Source organism: Macaca fascicularis, chromosome 18 (assembly GCF_037993035.2).
Source record: "Macaca fascicularis isolate 582-1 chromosome 18, T2T-MFA8v1.1".
Classification (NCBI taxonomy): domain Eukaryota; kingdom Metazoa; phylum Chordata; class Mammalia; order Primates; family Cercopithecidae; genus Macaca; species Macaca fascicularis.
Genome location: NC_088392.1, coordinates 78,918,304 through 78,934,655, shown reverse-complemented (window position 1 = coordinate 78,934,655; position 16,352 = coordinate 78,918,304). Strand labels below are relative to the sequence as shown.

The 16,352-nt window shown below is 51.2% G+C and overlaps 1 protein-coding gene across 5 annotated transcripts in view; it reads left to right on the top strand.

Annotated features, from left to right (window-relative positions):
• IMPA2 (inositol monophosphatase 2) overlaps window positions 1-16,352 on the top strand; it is a 48,478-nt gene that overhangs the window by 11,123 nt on the left and 21,003 nt on the right. For all 5 annotated transcript variants that reach the window (XM_005587192.4, XM_065534246.2, XM_074022942.1 and 2 more), the window contains exon 2: window positions 7,033-7,166. In XM_005587192.4, coding sequence (XP_005587249.3) covers window positions 7,033-7,166 — 134 coding nt within the window. The remainder of the gene's footprint in view (window positions 1-7,032; window positions 7,167-16,352) is intronic.

The following is a 16,352-nucleotide window of genomic DNA, read 5'->3' as shown; positions in this document are numbered from 1 at the left end:
ACAGGGGTCTGTGAAGTGCATGCTTAGTTAGCGAGTAGCTGAAAAACATTAATTAAAAACCAGGATACCTAACTTATTGCTGGTGGAGAGTATTTAAAATCTTTCTAAGACTGAGGGAAAACAGCTGTGGGAAAGGGGTTCAGCAGGAACTTACCTGGCAACCCCACATTCTCCCCCGCCCTGTGGATGTGGTCCTGGCCAAAGGGCAGGGCGGCTTGAGTCTCACTGATTTAGAAATACAGCACTTTTCATCACCTTTTCTCTTAGCATAGGACAATTTGTGAATTAAACTTTTTTTTTTTTTTTTTTTTTTTTGAGGCGGAGTCTCGCTCTGTCGCCCGTGCTGGAGTGCAGTGGCCAGATCTCGGCTCACTGCAAGCTCCGCCCCCCGGGTTCCCGCCATTCTCCTGCCTCAGCCTCCCGAGTAGCTGGGACTACAGGCGCCGCCACCTCGCCCGGCTAATTTTTTTGTATTTTTAGTGGAGACGGGGTTTCATTGTGTTAGCCAGGATGGTCTCGATCTCCTGACCTCGTGATCCGCCCGTCTCGGCCTTCCAAAGTGCTGGGATTACAGGCTTGAGCCACCGCGCCCGGCCTAAACTTTTCTTAACCTAGTTTTTTTTTTTTTTTTTTTTTTTTTGAGACGGAGTCTCGCTCTGCCGCCCAGGCTGGAGTGCAGTGGCCGGATCTCAGCTCACTGCAAGCTCCGCCTCCCGGGTTTACGCCATTCTCCTGCCTCAGCCTCCCGAGTAGCTGGGACTACAGGCGCCCACCACCTCGCCCGGCTAGTTTTTTGTATTTTTTAAAGTAGAGACGGGGTTTCACCGTGTCAGCCAGGATGGTCTCCATCTCCTGACCTCGTGATCCGCCCGTCTCGGCCTCCCGAAGTGCTGGGATTACAGGCTTGAGCCACCACGCCAGGCCTTAACCTAGTATTTTAGCATCCCATTTGCAACTTGTACATTGCATGTACGGTAGGTTCTTATTTTTTGTAAAAATACAAAAATTAGCTTAGAAAGTCATTAGATTTTCTCAGATACATGTTCTCACAACTGACACTGGTGAGTTTCTGTGTGTAAACAAATCAGTTTGTGTACCAAGACCTTTTCATACAAAATCCCTCATGTGATTCTTAAAACAACCCAATGTGTTAGATAGACTGTTATTACAGAAGAGGAAACGAAGGCCATGAGAACCCATATAGAATTTGAATTCAGAGCTGATTCTAGAGTGTACGTTATCCCTCTGTACTCCCACTGATGTTATGAAACTGTTGAAAACAAGAATTACATCCTAGAAGGGAATTTTTCTTATACGTCTTCTTCATGAAGAGCTACAGGACAGGGCTTCTGAGTTTTTTTAGGTTAGCTTAGTGTCATTGTCTGTTGGTGACTGAAGGAAGCTACTTCGTGCAGCCCCCATGCATGCAAGGCCCTTGAGTACATCTGATAGAGCCCTTTCTGATGCATATGGGTGCATGTCGCTGGCTTCAGCCCCCTGCCAGGGGTGAGGGTAGTTCCTAGAGCTACTGGGATGAAATGCAGAGCTCCCAACCTGGAGGAGTGCACGGTCCAGTGGAGGGGACAGGGCAGTGACCAAGTACAGTGGGCTGTGCAGTAGCTGACCCAGGAAGAGGGGCCTCAGCCGGGGCAGTGGGTGGACGGGCGGCCTCCTGGAGGAGCTGTGCTGGAGTAGATGGAGGCTGAGGGCACAGACAGGCAGGAGGTGGCCAGGGATGTCATCGCAGGCACAAGGGACATCGTGTCCAAAGACATGGAGGTGCAGGAGGGAGGACACCTGAGGGGGCTTGAGCCTGGCATGGGGTGTGCCGCCCTGGCTGGGTGTGAAGGGCCTTGCACACCTGACGCAAGACAGCCACCCAATTGTGAGGCCAGGTCTAGTGGGAGAGGCTGGCCACAGGGTCACCTGCCCTGCTGCTAGGAGGCACAGGCATGTTCGAGCCCCATGGCCTTCCCTGTAACACACCCACAAAGAAAGTCATCAGAGAAACTGCAATAATAAATATGAATAAAAACAGAAAACAGTTAATATTTTAAAAGATTATGAAGGCTGGGTGTAGTGGCTCACGTCTTAATCCCAGCACTTTGGGAGGCCGAGGCGGGAGGATCACTTGAGGCCAGGAGTTTGAGACCAGCCTTGGCAATATGGTGAGACCTCACCTCTACAAAATAAAAATAAAAATGATCCGGGCGTGGTGGCGCATGCTTGTAGTTGCAGCTACTGGGGAGGCTGAGGTGGGAGGATTGCTTGAGTTCAGGAGTTCAAGACTACAGTGAGCCAAGATTGCGCTACTGCACTCCAGCTGGGGCAACAGAGAGACCCTGTCTCAAGAGAAAAATAACAACAGAGCATAACACAACACAGCACCCGGCCTCTGAATCCACTCTTTCCCTCTGTAACCCATGACTCGGCCCTGTTTTCCTGGCCGACACACCCAGATTGCAGCAGAGTTCTCCAAGCTGCCCCGAGGGCCCTCAGCACCCGCCTCCTCCACACACACAGCTGTGTATGTTTTGAATGTGGAAAACTGAGTGCATAAATACCAGTGAGCTTAGATAAGATGACACAAGAGTACATATTAAAAAGTCCTCTAGTATTTAGTTAACTGTGAGCTCAGTGTGCAGCAGCCAAGGACTCTATGCATTCACTTAGCAGGTGTTCCTGGAGACCCCCATGAGGCAGCCCCCATACAGGGTGCGCCATGGCCTGTTGGAGGTGGACATAGACAGGGGGCAGGGTTCCTTACCCAGGCTGGTTGAGCAGACACATGGGGTGATAAGTGCTGTGGCTGCCAGTTGGCCTGTGTAAGTGCTGTAGTCACAGTCGGGTGAGTGCCCCTCTCTGCCCGCAGAAGCTGGAGACTCCTCATGTGGAAGGTGATGTTTGAACTGAGTCATAAAGGAGGAGGACAGTGGGCTGGCTGAGGCCAGCAGTGCCGGTTCCATCAGGAGACTCCAGGGTTAATGATTCCATGTGGCAGGGCCACGGCCTTCTCAGAGCTCAGAGGGGAGGAGAGGGGACCTGAGAAAGGAGTCGGGAAAGGCCTGCAGCTGCTGGGCTGATAGTTTGGTTTCTTCACAGAGGCCAGTAACAGGAGCAGAGGAAGTCTAGTTAGTAAGAGGTAGGGGGTGGGGCGGTCTGCTCCACGAAGTCACCCAGGGACCCAGCTTTGTCCTCCCTTGTTGCTCCGAGGTGTTCTCTTCCTGCATGGGCAGCACCACAACTGCTTTGTAGCCTGTGGCCAGGGGGAATGGGACACGAGGAAGTGCAAGGCAGTGTCCTTTGAGGATGTGACTCGGAAGTTGCAGGTCTTGCTTCCAGTCCCATCCTCTGGGGCAGAACGTGGTGCCGAGGCCGCACATATCTGCATGGGAGGCATGGCATGCAGATTGCGAGGCGGCTCTGTGCTTGCCCCAACTTGGGGGTTCTGTTCCTAAAGGAAGAAGGGGAGACTGGACGTTTGGGGTCAGATGGTCTCTGCTGCAAGGGCAAATCTGGAAGCTACTGTAAGCTCCCCTCAGGGCTTTTGACTTTATCCGCATAGTGACAGGGCGCCACCAAGTGCCCTGCTGCGGAGACGCATGGCCACCGTGAGTGTCTCAGGAAGTGCGCCTGGCTGTGCGGGAGAGTGGGTCTGAGAGCAGGAAGCAGATCTGGTCTAGCCGCAGGAGGTGGGACTGGTGGATGAAGGCGTTGGATCTTCTCAACAGGGCAACTAGAAAAACAGCCAGACAGAAGGACCTGGGCGGTCAGCACTCACATAGACACTAGTGTTCCAGTTTGGAAAAACGTTGCAGTCTATTAAAGCAGCCCAATGTGTGTTTCATTCATTCTTTCAGAGAACTCTGTGTACCTGCTGTGTGTGTCTCTGTGGAATGCCAGGGAGCATTCCTGATGCTCGGGGTACAGAAGGGAAGCAGAAAGAGCTCTGCCCTGGCGCGCTCCTGCCTGGGAGAGACGGTCAACAACAAAACTGACAGGAAGGAGGTTTCAGATGGGGTTTCAGATGGGACACGATAAGTTGTAGCAGGATCAGAAAACAGGAAGCCCCTGGGGCAGAAACAGATTTGGTTAGGATCTGTGAGAAAACCCCAGAGCGCAGCAGGGGAGCAACTTGGGGCTGACCTGTGCGGTGAGCTGTGAAGGGCTGGCCCTGGGATCTGGAGTTTCCCAAGGGCCCTGGGGTTTGGGATGTGTTCTGTGAGCAGCGGGAAGCCATTGGATCACTTTCTGCAGTAAAGTGATGTGATGTAATTGGTGTCTGAAAATTCCCCTTCCAGCTGCTACATAGAGGCCGCGAGGGTGGACGGCGGGAATACCATCCACCCTTGCAGGTAGCTTTACGGCTGCTCCCCATGTGGGGATGCCACAGTGTGAAGTAAAGCCACTGTCTTCTCAGGTGGTGGTCCTGGGTGGGGAGGTCCTGGACTCACCGGGGGTGCTGGTTCTGCTCCCCATGTGGGGATGCCACAAGTGTGAAGCAAAGCCACTGTCTTCTCAGGTGGTGGTCCTGGGTGGGGAGGTCCTGGACTCACCGGGGGTGCTGGTTCAAAACCCACCCCCCCCGCCCTCCCCACCTGCGGAGATGGAACATTCTGGTCTCCTAGTGGCCCTCTTCATGTGGGGGTTTGAGAACCTGCTCTAGCTCCATGCTACTCAAGTGAGCACCCCTGCATCGGGGTCACCACAGAGCTTGCCGGAAAAGCAGCTCTCAGACCCCAGTCAGACCTGTGCGGCACCGTCTGCCCTTCCTCGAGATCCCAGAGGCGCTGCTGCCATAGCTTCTCTGGGGCTGTGTCCCCTGGTTAGGGCGCCTTTCTCACCCCAGCTCTATGTACACACTCCCCACAACCCCACACCACACCAACACACACACACACCCAGAAATCCATACACACCCAGAGATAACACACAGGGACACACACACCCTGCATCTTCCCACACCACGCTGATACATACACACCCAGAGATACAGAGACACACCCTGCATCCTCTCACACCACAGCAACACACACACCCAGAGATACACACGGAGACATACACACCCTGACACCACATGAACACACACAGGTACACAACAGAGACACACACATGCCTGGAATCACCGTGGCCACACATGAGACAAACTTTGTGCCGAAGGCCTGTCTGGCCAGCTCGGGGTTGAGGGTCCTGGACCGTGGGCAGGTGCTACGGGAGCCACATGTGAGGAGTGTGAGATTCACAGACAAGGCCTGTGGAGCCTGATTGGTTGAGAGTGCTGTGTGCACATTGGTGATTTGAGAAAACGGACCTGGCGGCAGTGGGCAGGAAATGGCGAACCCTGGCCAGAGGCAGGGCCTGGGTGGTGCGAGCTGGAGGGTGTCATAGGAATATGAAGTCCTGGAGTATTAGGCTACCCAGTGGACATGACTGTGTGGACGCTGTATGCTTTTTTTTTTGGTATGACCTATCACATTCTGAATTTTCTATCTCTCTTATTTTTGCAACCAAGATTAAAACAAAAACTGCCTCGGCTCAGTACGGGATGGGCCAGCTCTGGGATGCAGGCAGTGAGAAGAGCAGGCGGCCGCCTGTGGCCCCGTGGGGAGGAGCATGTGGGAGGCTGAGTTTCGGGGGCTCCTGCCTGTTCTGTAGAATTCCCCATGTGCTGCTTCTGGCAGCAGAAGGCCTGGCATTAGCAGGTCCTTGGTGTGTGCTTATCAGAAGCCATGATGGATGTCACGTCTGGGTACCTGGCCGATTGATGGTCCTTTTCAGAGAAATACAGGATTTTGGGATGTAGCTGGTTTTGGAAGAAGGCTCTGAGTTCGTTTTTAGGTGCTCTGACTTTGTCATCATGATGGAGACACCAAGTTGTTAAGACAGACAGAAATGGGCAAGAGCTGGGCACGGTGGCTTATGCCTGTCATCCCAGCACGTTTGGAGGCAGAGGTGGGAGGATCTCTTGAGCCCAGGAGTTTGAGACCTGCCTGGCTAACATAGCAAGACCCTGTCTCTTAAAAAAATAAAAAGTTAGCTGGGTGCAGTACCACATGCCTGTAGTCCTAGCCACTGGGGAGGCTGAGGTGGGAGGATCACTTGAGCCCTGGGGTTTGAGGTTGCTGTGAGCTGTGATTGTGACACCATAGTTCGGCCTGGGTGACAGAGAGAGACCTGGTCTCTAAAATAAAACAAAACAAACAAAAAGGAGAAGAAAGGCCTGGACTGGACCAGAACGCGTCCCTCTGGAGTTGTCCAGGGACTGATTAGCCACTCTTTATCCCTTCCTGTGGGTTTTCCTGGGGTTCTTGGGACCATCCCAGTCCTTGCTTCTGTGTTTAGCTGTGATGGGTTTAGACCAGTGTGTTGTGCTGGCAGCTTGCACAGCTGTGGAGCCTGTGCTGAAGCTCAGCCCTGTGGATCCCTGCATGAACTCTGAGACAGCTGATGCTGTGAGAGCGGCAGTGAGAGCTGGCCATGGTTCCTGAAACACAGTTTAGCTCTTTCAGGTCTCTCAGTGGGAACATTTACAATCAGATTCCAGGGCATGTCCCATCTCATGGGATAAAGTGAATTAGGGAAAATAAGCTTTTACTTTACACTGAAATCTCCTAAATTTGAATTCATGGGATTATACGGGGCACAGGTGTGTAACATGATCTTGTTTTGGGCAGTTCTTACAGAGGAAGTTTCATGCTCTTTTCAAAACCCCTGTGTTTTTCTTTTACTCAGAGAGAAATTGTTTCACAGGTAGGACAAAATAATTTCAAATAATTTCAAGTAATGGAGAAATGATTATTCTTGTAACGAATAATGCTGGAGTCATTAAGACTCACTGGAAACCAGAGAGCCTGGGCTGTGATATTAGCTCTGAGGTCAATGATGCAAGAAGTCAGTGACCCACAGAGCCACACCCGCTGCCCCCTCCCCATGGCAGGCTGAATGCAGAGGGGACTCAAAGGAGTGGAGAATTCCTTTGCCTGGGAGGAGGATGTTTGCATGTTTAACCCAAATCCTGTACTTTTATTTCAGATCATCAGAAAAGCCCTTACTGAGGAAAAACGTGTCTCAACGAAAACATCAGCCGCAGATCTTGTGACAGAAACGGATCACCTTGTGGAAGATTTAATTATTTCTGAGTTGCGAGAAAGGTTTCCTTCACACAGGTAGGTGCACTCCTCTGGGAAACACCCCCAGTAGCCCTGGCCACACACAGAGAACGCAGGGTCCGCCGGGGTGGGGGGCTCTGCCACGTGTTAGAGAACGCAGGGTCCGCCGGGGTGGGGGGCTCTGCCACGTGTTAGAGAACGCAGGGTCCGCCGGGGTCGGGGGCTCTGCCACGTGTTAGAGAACGCAGGGTCTGCCGGGGTCGGGGGCTCTGCCACGTGTTAGAGAACGCAGGGTCCGCCGGGGTGGGGGGCTCTGCCACGTGTTAGAGAACGCAGGGTCTGCCGGGGTGGGGGGCTCTGCCGTGTGTTAGAGAACGCAGGGTCCGCCGGGGTGGGGGGCTCTGCCGTGTGTTAGAGAACGCAGGGTCTGCCGGGGTCACGCAGGGTCTGCCGGGGTCGGGGGCTCTGCCACGTGTTAGAGAACGCAGGGTCTGCCGGGGTCGGGGGCTCTGCCACGTGTTAGAGAACGCAGGGTCTGCCGGGGTGGGGGGCTCTGCCACGTGTTGATGTGGTCAGACATGAAGCCCTAAGCCATGCAGCCTGACCTGCAATTTGTCAGTTACTTAGTAAGCAAACTCAGCCCTGTTCTCATTCTTTTTACTGTCATCTTAACAACCATCGTGTCAATGCATCCTCTTATGAGTATCGAAGCAGCTCTTTTTGCAACACACGCTCAGGAAAAGCTCCTTGCACCCCCTGTACCAAACCTTTGTGATTTCTGGAAGGACCCAAAGAAGTGCGACCCGCCCTAAGAAGCCTGGAGCGGTGATGTCCCCTGGTGGCCTGTGCTTGCCCAGCTGCCCGGGCAACTTTCCCAGGAGGATGGGATGCCGAGTGGCGCTGGCAGCCGCGTGGGGTCCCCGGCCCACCACCAGTGCTTAGTGATGCACGCCCCTCACCCAGGCCAGAGGGCACAGCGGGAGCGGCCGCCATAGCTGGGCCCCAGAGCTGTCCCCACAGGAGGCCTGTATGAGCACCTCTCAACCTTTTTGGGGTCACCCTTTGAGTATTTGATGCTAGCTATTAATCTTCAGAAAAATTAAAATATTTACACAGCATTTTGCATAGCGTTTCAAGGGAGCCATGAACCCCAGATTGAAACATCTTCTTAAGTCTGGGGGTTTCTGAGGCCCCCCCTCACCTCTGGAGTTCTGCAGTGTAGATGTTGAAGACCAGTACCTTGGATGCAAGGGATCTTTTTTCTTCGTTATGTAGAATCTCTTAAAGATGTTTCATCCAAAAACTGGAATATCAGTTATTGGATTTCTGGCTGTAGGGTATTACAGCTGTCAGGTTCCAGGTTTATATGGACTTAGGTGGCAGAAATATAGATGGTAATCTCCCTCAGTGTCCATTCAGCACATGGTAGGCTTAAAATACTTTTCTTTACATTTATTTTTATATATTTTTTAAGAGAGAGTCTTTCTCAGTTGCCTGGGTTGGAGTGCAGTGGTGTGATCATAGCTCACTGCAGCCTTGAACTCCTGGGTTCAGGTGATCCTCCTGCTTCAGCCTCCTGAGCAGCTGGGATTACAGGAGCCACTCCACCTGGCTCTTTTTTTTTTTCTTTCTGTGAATGATTATATAAATGAAAGAACAAGCCAGTGTTAAAACACTACCTTCCTTTTTTCCCGTCGTTTTTTTCTAACTTGTTAGGTTACCTCAAGGTTACCAGCTCTCCCTCTGAATTTCTGTCTGCCAGTGGCTCATGTTTGTTTTGTTGAGAACCTTTGAGTTTAAGCTTCTCTTACTTCCTATTTCTTTACTCTGCTGGAGGTCAGGATCCCTGGCATTGGATACAATAGTTATAGAATGTAAAGTGTTTGTGATTTTTTTTTGGAGACGGAGTCTCGCTCTGTTGTTCAGGCTGGAGTGCCGCTATCTTGGCTCACTGAAACCTCCACCTCCTGGGTTCAAGCCATTCTCCTGCCTCAGCCTCCTGAGCATCTGGGACTACAGGCACCTGCCACCACGCCCAGCTAATTTTTTGTATTTTTAGTAGAGACGGGGTTTCACCTTCTTCACCAGGATGGTCTCGATTTCCTGACCTCATGATCTGCCCGCCCCGGCCTCCCAAAGTGCTGATTACAGGCATGAGCCACCGCGCCCGGCCCCAGTGTTTGTGATTTTTAAAAAGCCTTTTAAAACCTAATTTTAGGGTGGCTCACACCTGTAATCCCAGCACTTTGGGAGGCTGAGGCAGGCAGATCACGTGGTCAGGAGTTCGAGACCAGCCTGAACAACATGATGAAACGACGTCCCTACTAAGAATACAAATATTAGCCCATTGTGGTGGCGTGGGCCTGTAGTCCCAGCTACTCGGGAGGCTGAGGCAGAAGAATTGCTTCAACCTGGGAGGCGGAGGTTGCAGTGAGCCGAGATCACACCACTGCACTCCAGCCTGTGTGACAGAACAAGACTCCGTCTTGAAAAATAAATAAACTAATTTTAATCAAAGGGCAATATCAAAAGAATTTATCATATGGATTCTTTGAGAGGAAACATGCTGCAGTGATGAGCCGTCTGTTTCCGGGTCCTTTATTAACCATATTGGTCTGGAGGTATCTGTGGTGATGATCCATGTGGCCATGACAGGGGAGGGCTGGCTCATCTGTGTGGGGTCTGGTAAAGGCTTGGAGGAGATGCAAGACCAGGCACAGTGAAGTTATTGGGGCTGTGATGTGTTTCAGTCAGGTCACTTGGACAAACCGCACTCTGAGATTGCACGCAATCCACTGTTGTGTTTATGTGTGCAGTCGGTTCCATTTGTAAAAGGTAAATTTAGATACTCGCTGTTGTGTACACAAGGTAACAGTTAATGTATTATGGGGTGAGCACAGGTACCTCCCTCCACCCTTGCAGCCTTAGGGTTGCCAGGGACCGCCAGGCTCCAGAGCTCCTTTAGAAAACCATGACCCAGAGCAGGGGATTACAGGTAGGGGAGGCAGTCTCACCTGGGAGCGTGCCCGGGGCGGACACCAGCCTCCATCTCTGAAAAGGCCCCCTGGTAGGGTCAGACCCACACACCTGTCCAGGAATCAGTGATTGAAAGCTGGCCCAGACTCTAGCCCACAAGCCAGTGGACTCTGGCCGCACCACGGTCAGCCCCAGTCTGTGTGTCGCCCCCTCTCCCCCAGCTCTGAGGGCGAATGTGCGGACATGGTGAACGCGGCTGTTTTCTTCTCTGCTCGGTGTGCCTCAAAAATTGAGATCAAATGAACTTGTTTTTCAGCATACGTATGTGAAGTGAGTTTTTTTGCCAATGACTAAGATTAAAAAGAAAGTAAATCTTGGGGATTTTGTTGTATTTTAGATAATAGAAAAATTGATAAATTTATGATGAGAGAAAATTGTATACATATTATAAAACAGGACATTGTGATTTTTTTTCTGCTTTCAAAGTATTTAAATATATCCCTTAAACAATATATTTAATATGAAGTTGCTTCTCATCCTGCCTTAGGAAAGACTTTTATTCTAAGCTTTTCTCTTTCCTTGATTTTAGGCTTTCATGAAATGATATTAAAGATAGACTTAAGATAGACATTTTTTTTTTTGAGATGGAGTCTCACTCTGCCGCCCAGGCTGGAGTGCAGTGGCCGGATCTCAGCTCACTGCAAGCTCCGCCTCCCGGGTTTACGCCATTCTCCTGCCTCAGCCTCCCGAGTAGCTGGGACTACAGGCGCCTGCCACCTCACCCAGCTAGTTTTTTGTATTTTTTAGTAGAGACGGGGTTTCACCGTGTTAGCCAGGATGGTCTCGATCTCCTGACCTCGTGATCCGCCCGTCTCGGCCTCCCAAAGTGCTGGGATTACAGGCTTGAGCCACCGCGCCCGGCCAGATAGACATTTTTAATAAAACCTGATACAGGCTCCCCAGTTTTATTATTTTATATCACTCATCCATGAAATCCAAAGGTTTGGTCCTTGACCTGGAAGACAGGTGTAGACTGAATCAAAGAATGATAAGGTTTAAACTTGCTTCTGGTGGGGTGCAGTGGCTCATGCCCGTAATGCTAGCACTTCGGGAGGCCAAGGTCAGAGGATTGCTTGAGCCCAGGAGTTTGAGACCAGCCTGGGCAAAATGGTGAATCTCCATCTCTACAAAAAAATAACTAGCTGGGCATGCTGGTGCACACTTATGTTCCCAGCTACTTGGGAGGCTGAGGTGGGAGGCTCGCTTGAGTCCTGGAGGTCGAGCTGTGATGCTGCCACTGCAGTCTAGCCTGGGTGACAGAGCAAGACCTTGTCTTAAAAGATACATGTAGATTAAAATGAACCCTTGCAGACAGTTGGTGAGAATGTACATTGGTGCAGCCACTATGAAAAACCCCACTGCACTGCAGCCTGGGCAACAGAGTGAGACCCTGTCTCAAAACAAAAGAATAAATAGTCTGGGCACAGTGGCTCACACCTGCAATCCCTACACTTTGGGAGGCCGAGGCAGGTGGATCACCTGAGGTCAGGCGTTTGAGACCAGCCTGGCCAACATGGTGAAACCCCATCTCTACTAAAAATACAAAAAATTAGCTGGGCGTGGTAGTGTGTGCCTGTAATCTCAGCTACTCAGGAAGCTGAGGCAGGAGAATCACTTGAACCTGGGAGGTAGAGGTTGCAGTGAACTGAGATCCCACCATTCGCTCCAGCCTGGGGAACAAGAGCAAAACTCTGTCTATAAATAAATAAATAAATAAATAAACAAAAAAACAAACTTGCTTCTGTCACTGGCCCTAGCAGCTTTGGCAAATCTTACCACTCAGGGCCTCAAACTCCTCACCTGTGAATGAGGGCCCTGACCGTGGTCATCCTTGAGGTCCCAGCATTTAACTTGTAACATGACAAAAAGCAAATCAGGGCTGGGCGCAGAGACTCATGCCTGTAATCCCAGCACTTTCGGAGGCCGAGGTGGGTGGACAGCTTGAGATCAGGAGTTCAAGACCAGCTTGGCCAATATGGTGAAACCCTGTCTCTACTAAAAATATGAAAACAAATTAGCTGGGCATGGTGGCGCACGCCTGTAGTCCCAGGTACTTGGGAGGCTTAGGCAGGAGAATCGCTTGAACCTGGGAAGCGGAGGTTGCAGTGAGCCGAGATGGCACTCCTGCTTGGGCATCTCAGTGAGACTCCATCTCAGAAATAAAAATAAAAATAAAAATAAATAAGCAAACTAGCACGCTAAGGCCGAGCTTTTATAGGTTGGGTCTTTGGAGCCTGCTGTTGGCCTTGGCCACGTTAGCTGTCTCCTGGCATGCCTTGGCTTTGTGGGATGCCTGAACCTGTTTTCAGATGATGTTTTGAGTGAGATACAAGTGTAGCTGCTTGGAAAAGATAGCATCCCTGAACTATAGTGATAGAAACCCCGTCCTTGTTCCTTCTGCGGAGCAGCCTGTTGGAGCTCCTCTGGGTTGGCCTGGGCCCAGAGATGAGGCCGGCAGTGCAGGGGTCTAGTGTTTTCAGCTGTCTTCCCAGCCCTGCTCCAGAGCCGCTATGTAACCTGCTGCCCTGCAGTGCCCGTCACAGAGCGGTGTCTGTTGAATGCGTGAGTCAAGCAAAACATCAAACGGAGTCCTTGACATGGGAAAAACATGCTCCCAGCCACCACCAGCTGGACACTGACATCCAGCGGTTTTCCCACTGGGCAGTGGCTTGTGAAGATGGGGACAGAGTGTCATAAATCATCTCCTTTGTGGACTGCAGGGATGATCCTGGCTTTCTTGTCACAGGCTAAACAGACTAAGTAGCCAGAAAAAAAAAAAAAAGAACAAAAAAAGAGGCTTAAAGGCGCTTGGCTGTCAACATTATAACGAGGGTTTGTTAAAAGTATTTTTTTTTAAAAAGTGGTTCAGTTATGCAGTAGGATATAATATTCTATAATAAACTTGTTACTAAACTTTTAGCCTTAACCCAGTTGCTGTTTTCCTCTTGTCTATTGGATAGGGATATGGAATGTTCTTTCTTTCCCTAAGTTTAGTCATGTGCATTGTTTTTTTTCCTATTTATATTGTGGGTTTGTTTTTTTTTTTTGAGATGGAATCTCGCTCTGTAGCCCAGGCTGGAGTGCAGTGGTGTAATCTCGGCTCACTGCAACCTCTGCCTCCCGGGTTCAGGCGATTCTCTTTTCTCACTCTCCCAAGTATCTGGGATTACAGGCAGGCACCACTATGTCTGGGTAATTTTCATATTTTTAGTAGAGACGGGGTTCCACCATGTTGGCCAGGCTGGTCTTGAACTCCTGACCTCAAGTGATCCACCCACCTCGGCCTCCCAGAGTGCTGGGATTACAGGTGCGAGCCACCGTGCCCAGCCTATGTGGTGGATTGTATGTAGATGTTCCAGTGGCTTTTAGGAAAGTCTTTTATGATTTCACACATCTGTCCACAGTCATGTCTGCAGAGCAGACTCTCCACACTCCCTCTGCAGAGAGCTGTAGAATATTCTGTTTCACAGGTATTTGCTTCCTACATGAGTAAAATCAGGTTTAAGTGAATAAAAATTGTACATCTCTTCCCGTGTACCAGGGAAGTATTTGTGGTGCCTGCAAAGACCAAGCACAGTTCACGCCTCTGCTGTGGCCTTCACAGCGCTGCAGCCAGCCAGTACGGAAGCCCTGCTCCCTGCTGCCCACAAGCAGGAGGCAGGTGGGAAGGGGGATGCGTGCCACCTTGCAGACGGGCAGGCAGGCTCATGGGTAGAGTTGTACACAAGGCGGGTGACGAGGAAGACAGCTGTAGAGTATGAATGATCAGCTGCTGAAAAACATCCAGTGCTCACTGTGGGTACTTAGAGTTATTCTCATAAAAAATGTGAGGCAGTTAGTCAGGTGTGGTGATGCACGCCTGTGGTCCCAGCTACTCAGGAGGCTGAGGCAGGAGGATTGCTTGAGCCCAGCGGTTTGTGGCTTCAGTGAGCCATTATTGTGCCACTGCAATCCAGCCCGGCTGACAGAGTGAGACCGTGTCTCCAAGAAAAAAAAAAGATTTCTGTAAGTACTTGCTGGGTTACACTAAATGAACCTAAAAACAAATAGATAAATAATGAAGGTTACACAGAGCAGAAGCTTTGTTAACAGATTAACTTATATTAATAGTTGCTGCTGGGAAAACAAGCTGCTTGGTGACTTCCCTAAAGGGTGTCCCACACGTCTGGCAAATGAACAGACACAGCTCCTGCTCCCGAACATCCTGGGAGGCACGTGGGCACGCTGTGTGGGTGGTCTGGGTGCTGCAGCCTGAGCTGTCGTGGGTGTGGGGTGTCAGTGCATGCAGACCCACACTGCCTCCTCCTTCAGGGCTCACTGGCGGTTTTCTTTGCACTGCTTCACTTTCCTACTTGAAGTCAGGTTTGAAAAGGAGAAGAATCGCACATTCCTCCTCAGTTTCTTAGAAACTTACCTTTGTGCCTGAGTCATTTCTAGTCCCTTTGGACCTGAGTCATATCTGTTCACTGCTTTGTCAACCTTGTGCCCAGTTTAAGCTTTGGCAGTTGCTCCTTGTATGTGTGTTTTCAGGGTGTGGAGTGTTTTCTTTAGAAACGTCATTGCAGAAGAGGAAAGTCACGTAGCTACACAAGACGTGGAAAACAGATTTAGTGCCTGAAATTTCTAGGAAAACTGGCAGTGCTGACAGCACTCAGGGTCACGCCCTAAGTGGAATCATCATCTGTGCGTCACCTGCATGCTGCTGTGGTCAGGAGACAGGCTCCCCACCCTCTGCGCCACCTGCCATTGTGGCTTCTACCCACCATTTGTTCCTCCTAGACCTGTTTGGGGAGCACCAGTTCCTGAGCAGGGGCTCTGGCTGGTGGGCCCATGCATCACCTGACCCCGAAGCATGTGGACAACTGATAGTGGAGAGGCAGTTCCTGAAAGGAGCGCGGCATGCAGTGTAGATGAAGAACCAGAAGCCTGGGTTCATCGCATCTCATCTGCCTTGCCTGGCCAGGCTGAGAGCTCCAGGGGCAGACTGAGCCTGCCGGGCTCTCCAGGAACAGCTGAGGATTGCTTGGGTGTCTTGCCCAGTGCCCCTGGCTTGACCTGACCTGGTCTTCCTGGCTCAGAAGCCCCTACTCATTTGTGGGTTTCTCTAGGGGGCCAGGGAGGAGGTGGCACAGCCTGAGATGATGCATGTGCACTTGTCATATCCCAGGGGTGTATTTCTAGATAATTTATCAGCAAAATGGAGGGGCTGGATGACTCTGCATCCCATGCATGAACTTCATAACTGAGCAATGGAAGGATGGTCCCAGAGTGGATGGGGACCAGGTTACAGTGTGTACGGCAGCTCCTATGCATAGAAAAGTGACATAGGGCTAGGCACGGTGGCTCACACCTGCAATCCCAGCACTTTGGGAGGCTGAGGTGGGCGTATCACGAGATCAGGAGTTCAAGACCAGCCTGGCCAACATGGTGAAGCCCTGTCTCCACTAAAGATACAAAAAATTAGTCAGGTGTGGTGCACGCCTGTAATCCCAGCTACTCGTGAGGCTGAGGCAGGAGAATCGCTTGAACCCAGGAGGCGGAGGTTGCAGTGAGACGGAGTCTCGCTCTCCCAGGCTGGACTGCAGTAGTGTGATCTCAGCTCACTGCAACCTCCGCCTCCCGGGTTCAAGCAATTCTCCTCTCTCAGTCTCAAGTAGCTCGGATTACAGGTGCACGCCACCACACCCAGCTAATTTTTGTGTTTTTAGTAGAGATGGGGTTTCACCAAGCTGGCCAGGCTGGTCTCCCAACTCCTGACCTCAGGTGATCTGCCCGTCTTGGCCTCCCACAGTGCTGGGATTACAGACGGGAGCCACCGTGCCCGGCTTGCTTTTCAGTCATTTTTTTTTCTTATTCTCTGCAGGTCTCCTTTTTCTCTAGTGCACGTGTGAACCCGGCACAGGAATCGGATAGAAAACCTCTCAGCAAGGCCACATAATCATGCACAGAACAGATGTTTGCTCAGTGCCTGCCCAAGGCCCCACCCTTAGTGAACTTGGGACGGTCCAAACGTGTGCAGAGCACTGCCCTGAATGCTTTAGGTCTGGTCTTTTCTTTGATCCTGAGAATGCCTTTGGAAGGTGTAAGCAGTGGCCAGCTCCACAGGGACGAGCCTGCAGAAGGTAGACTGCGAGCACACCTGACCGCAGGCACCTTCCCTGTGTGTGTGGGCCTGCGTGTCGGTGGGGTGCAGGAGAAAGGGCGACA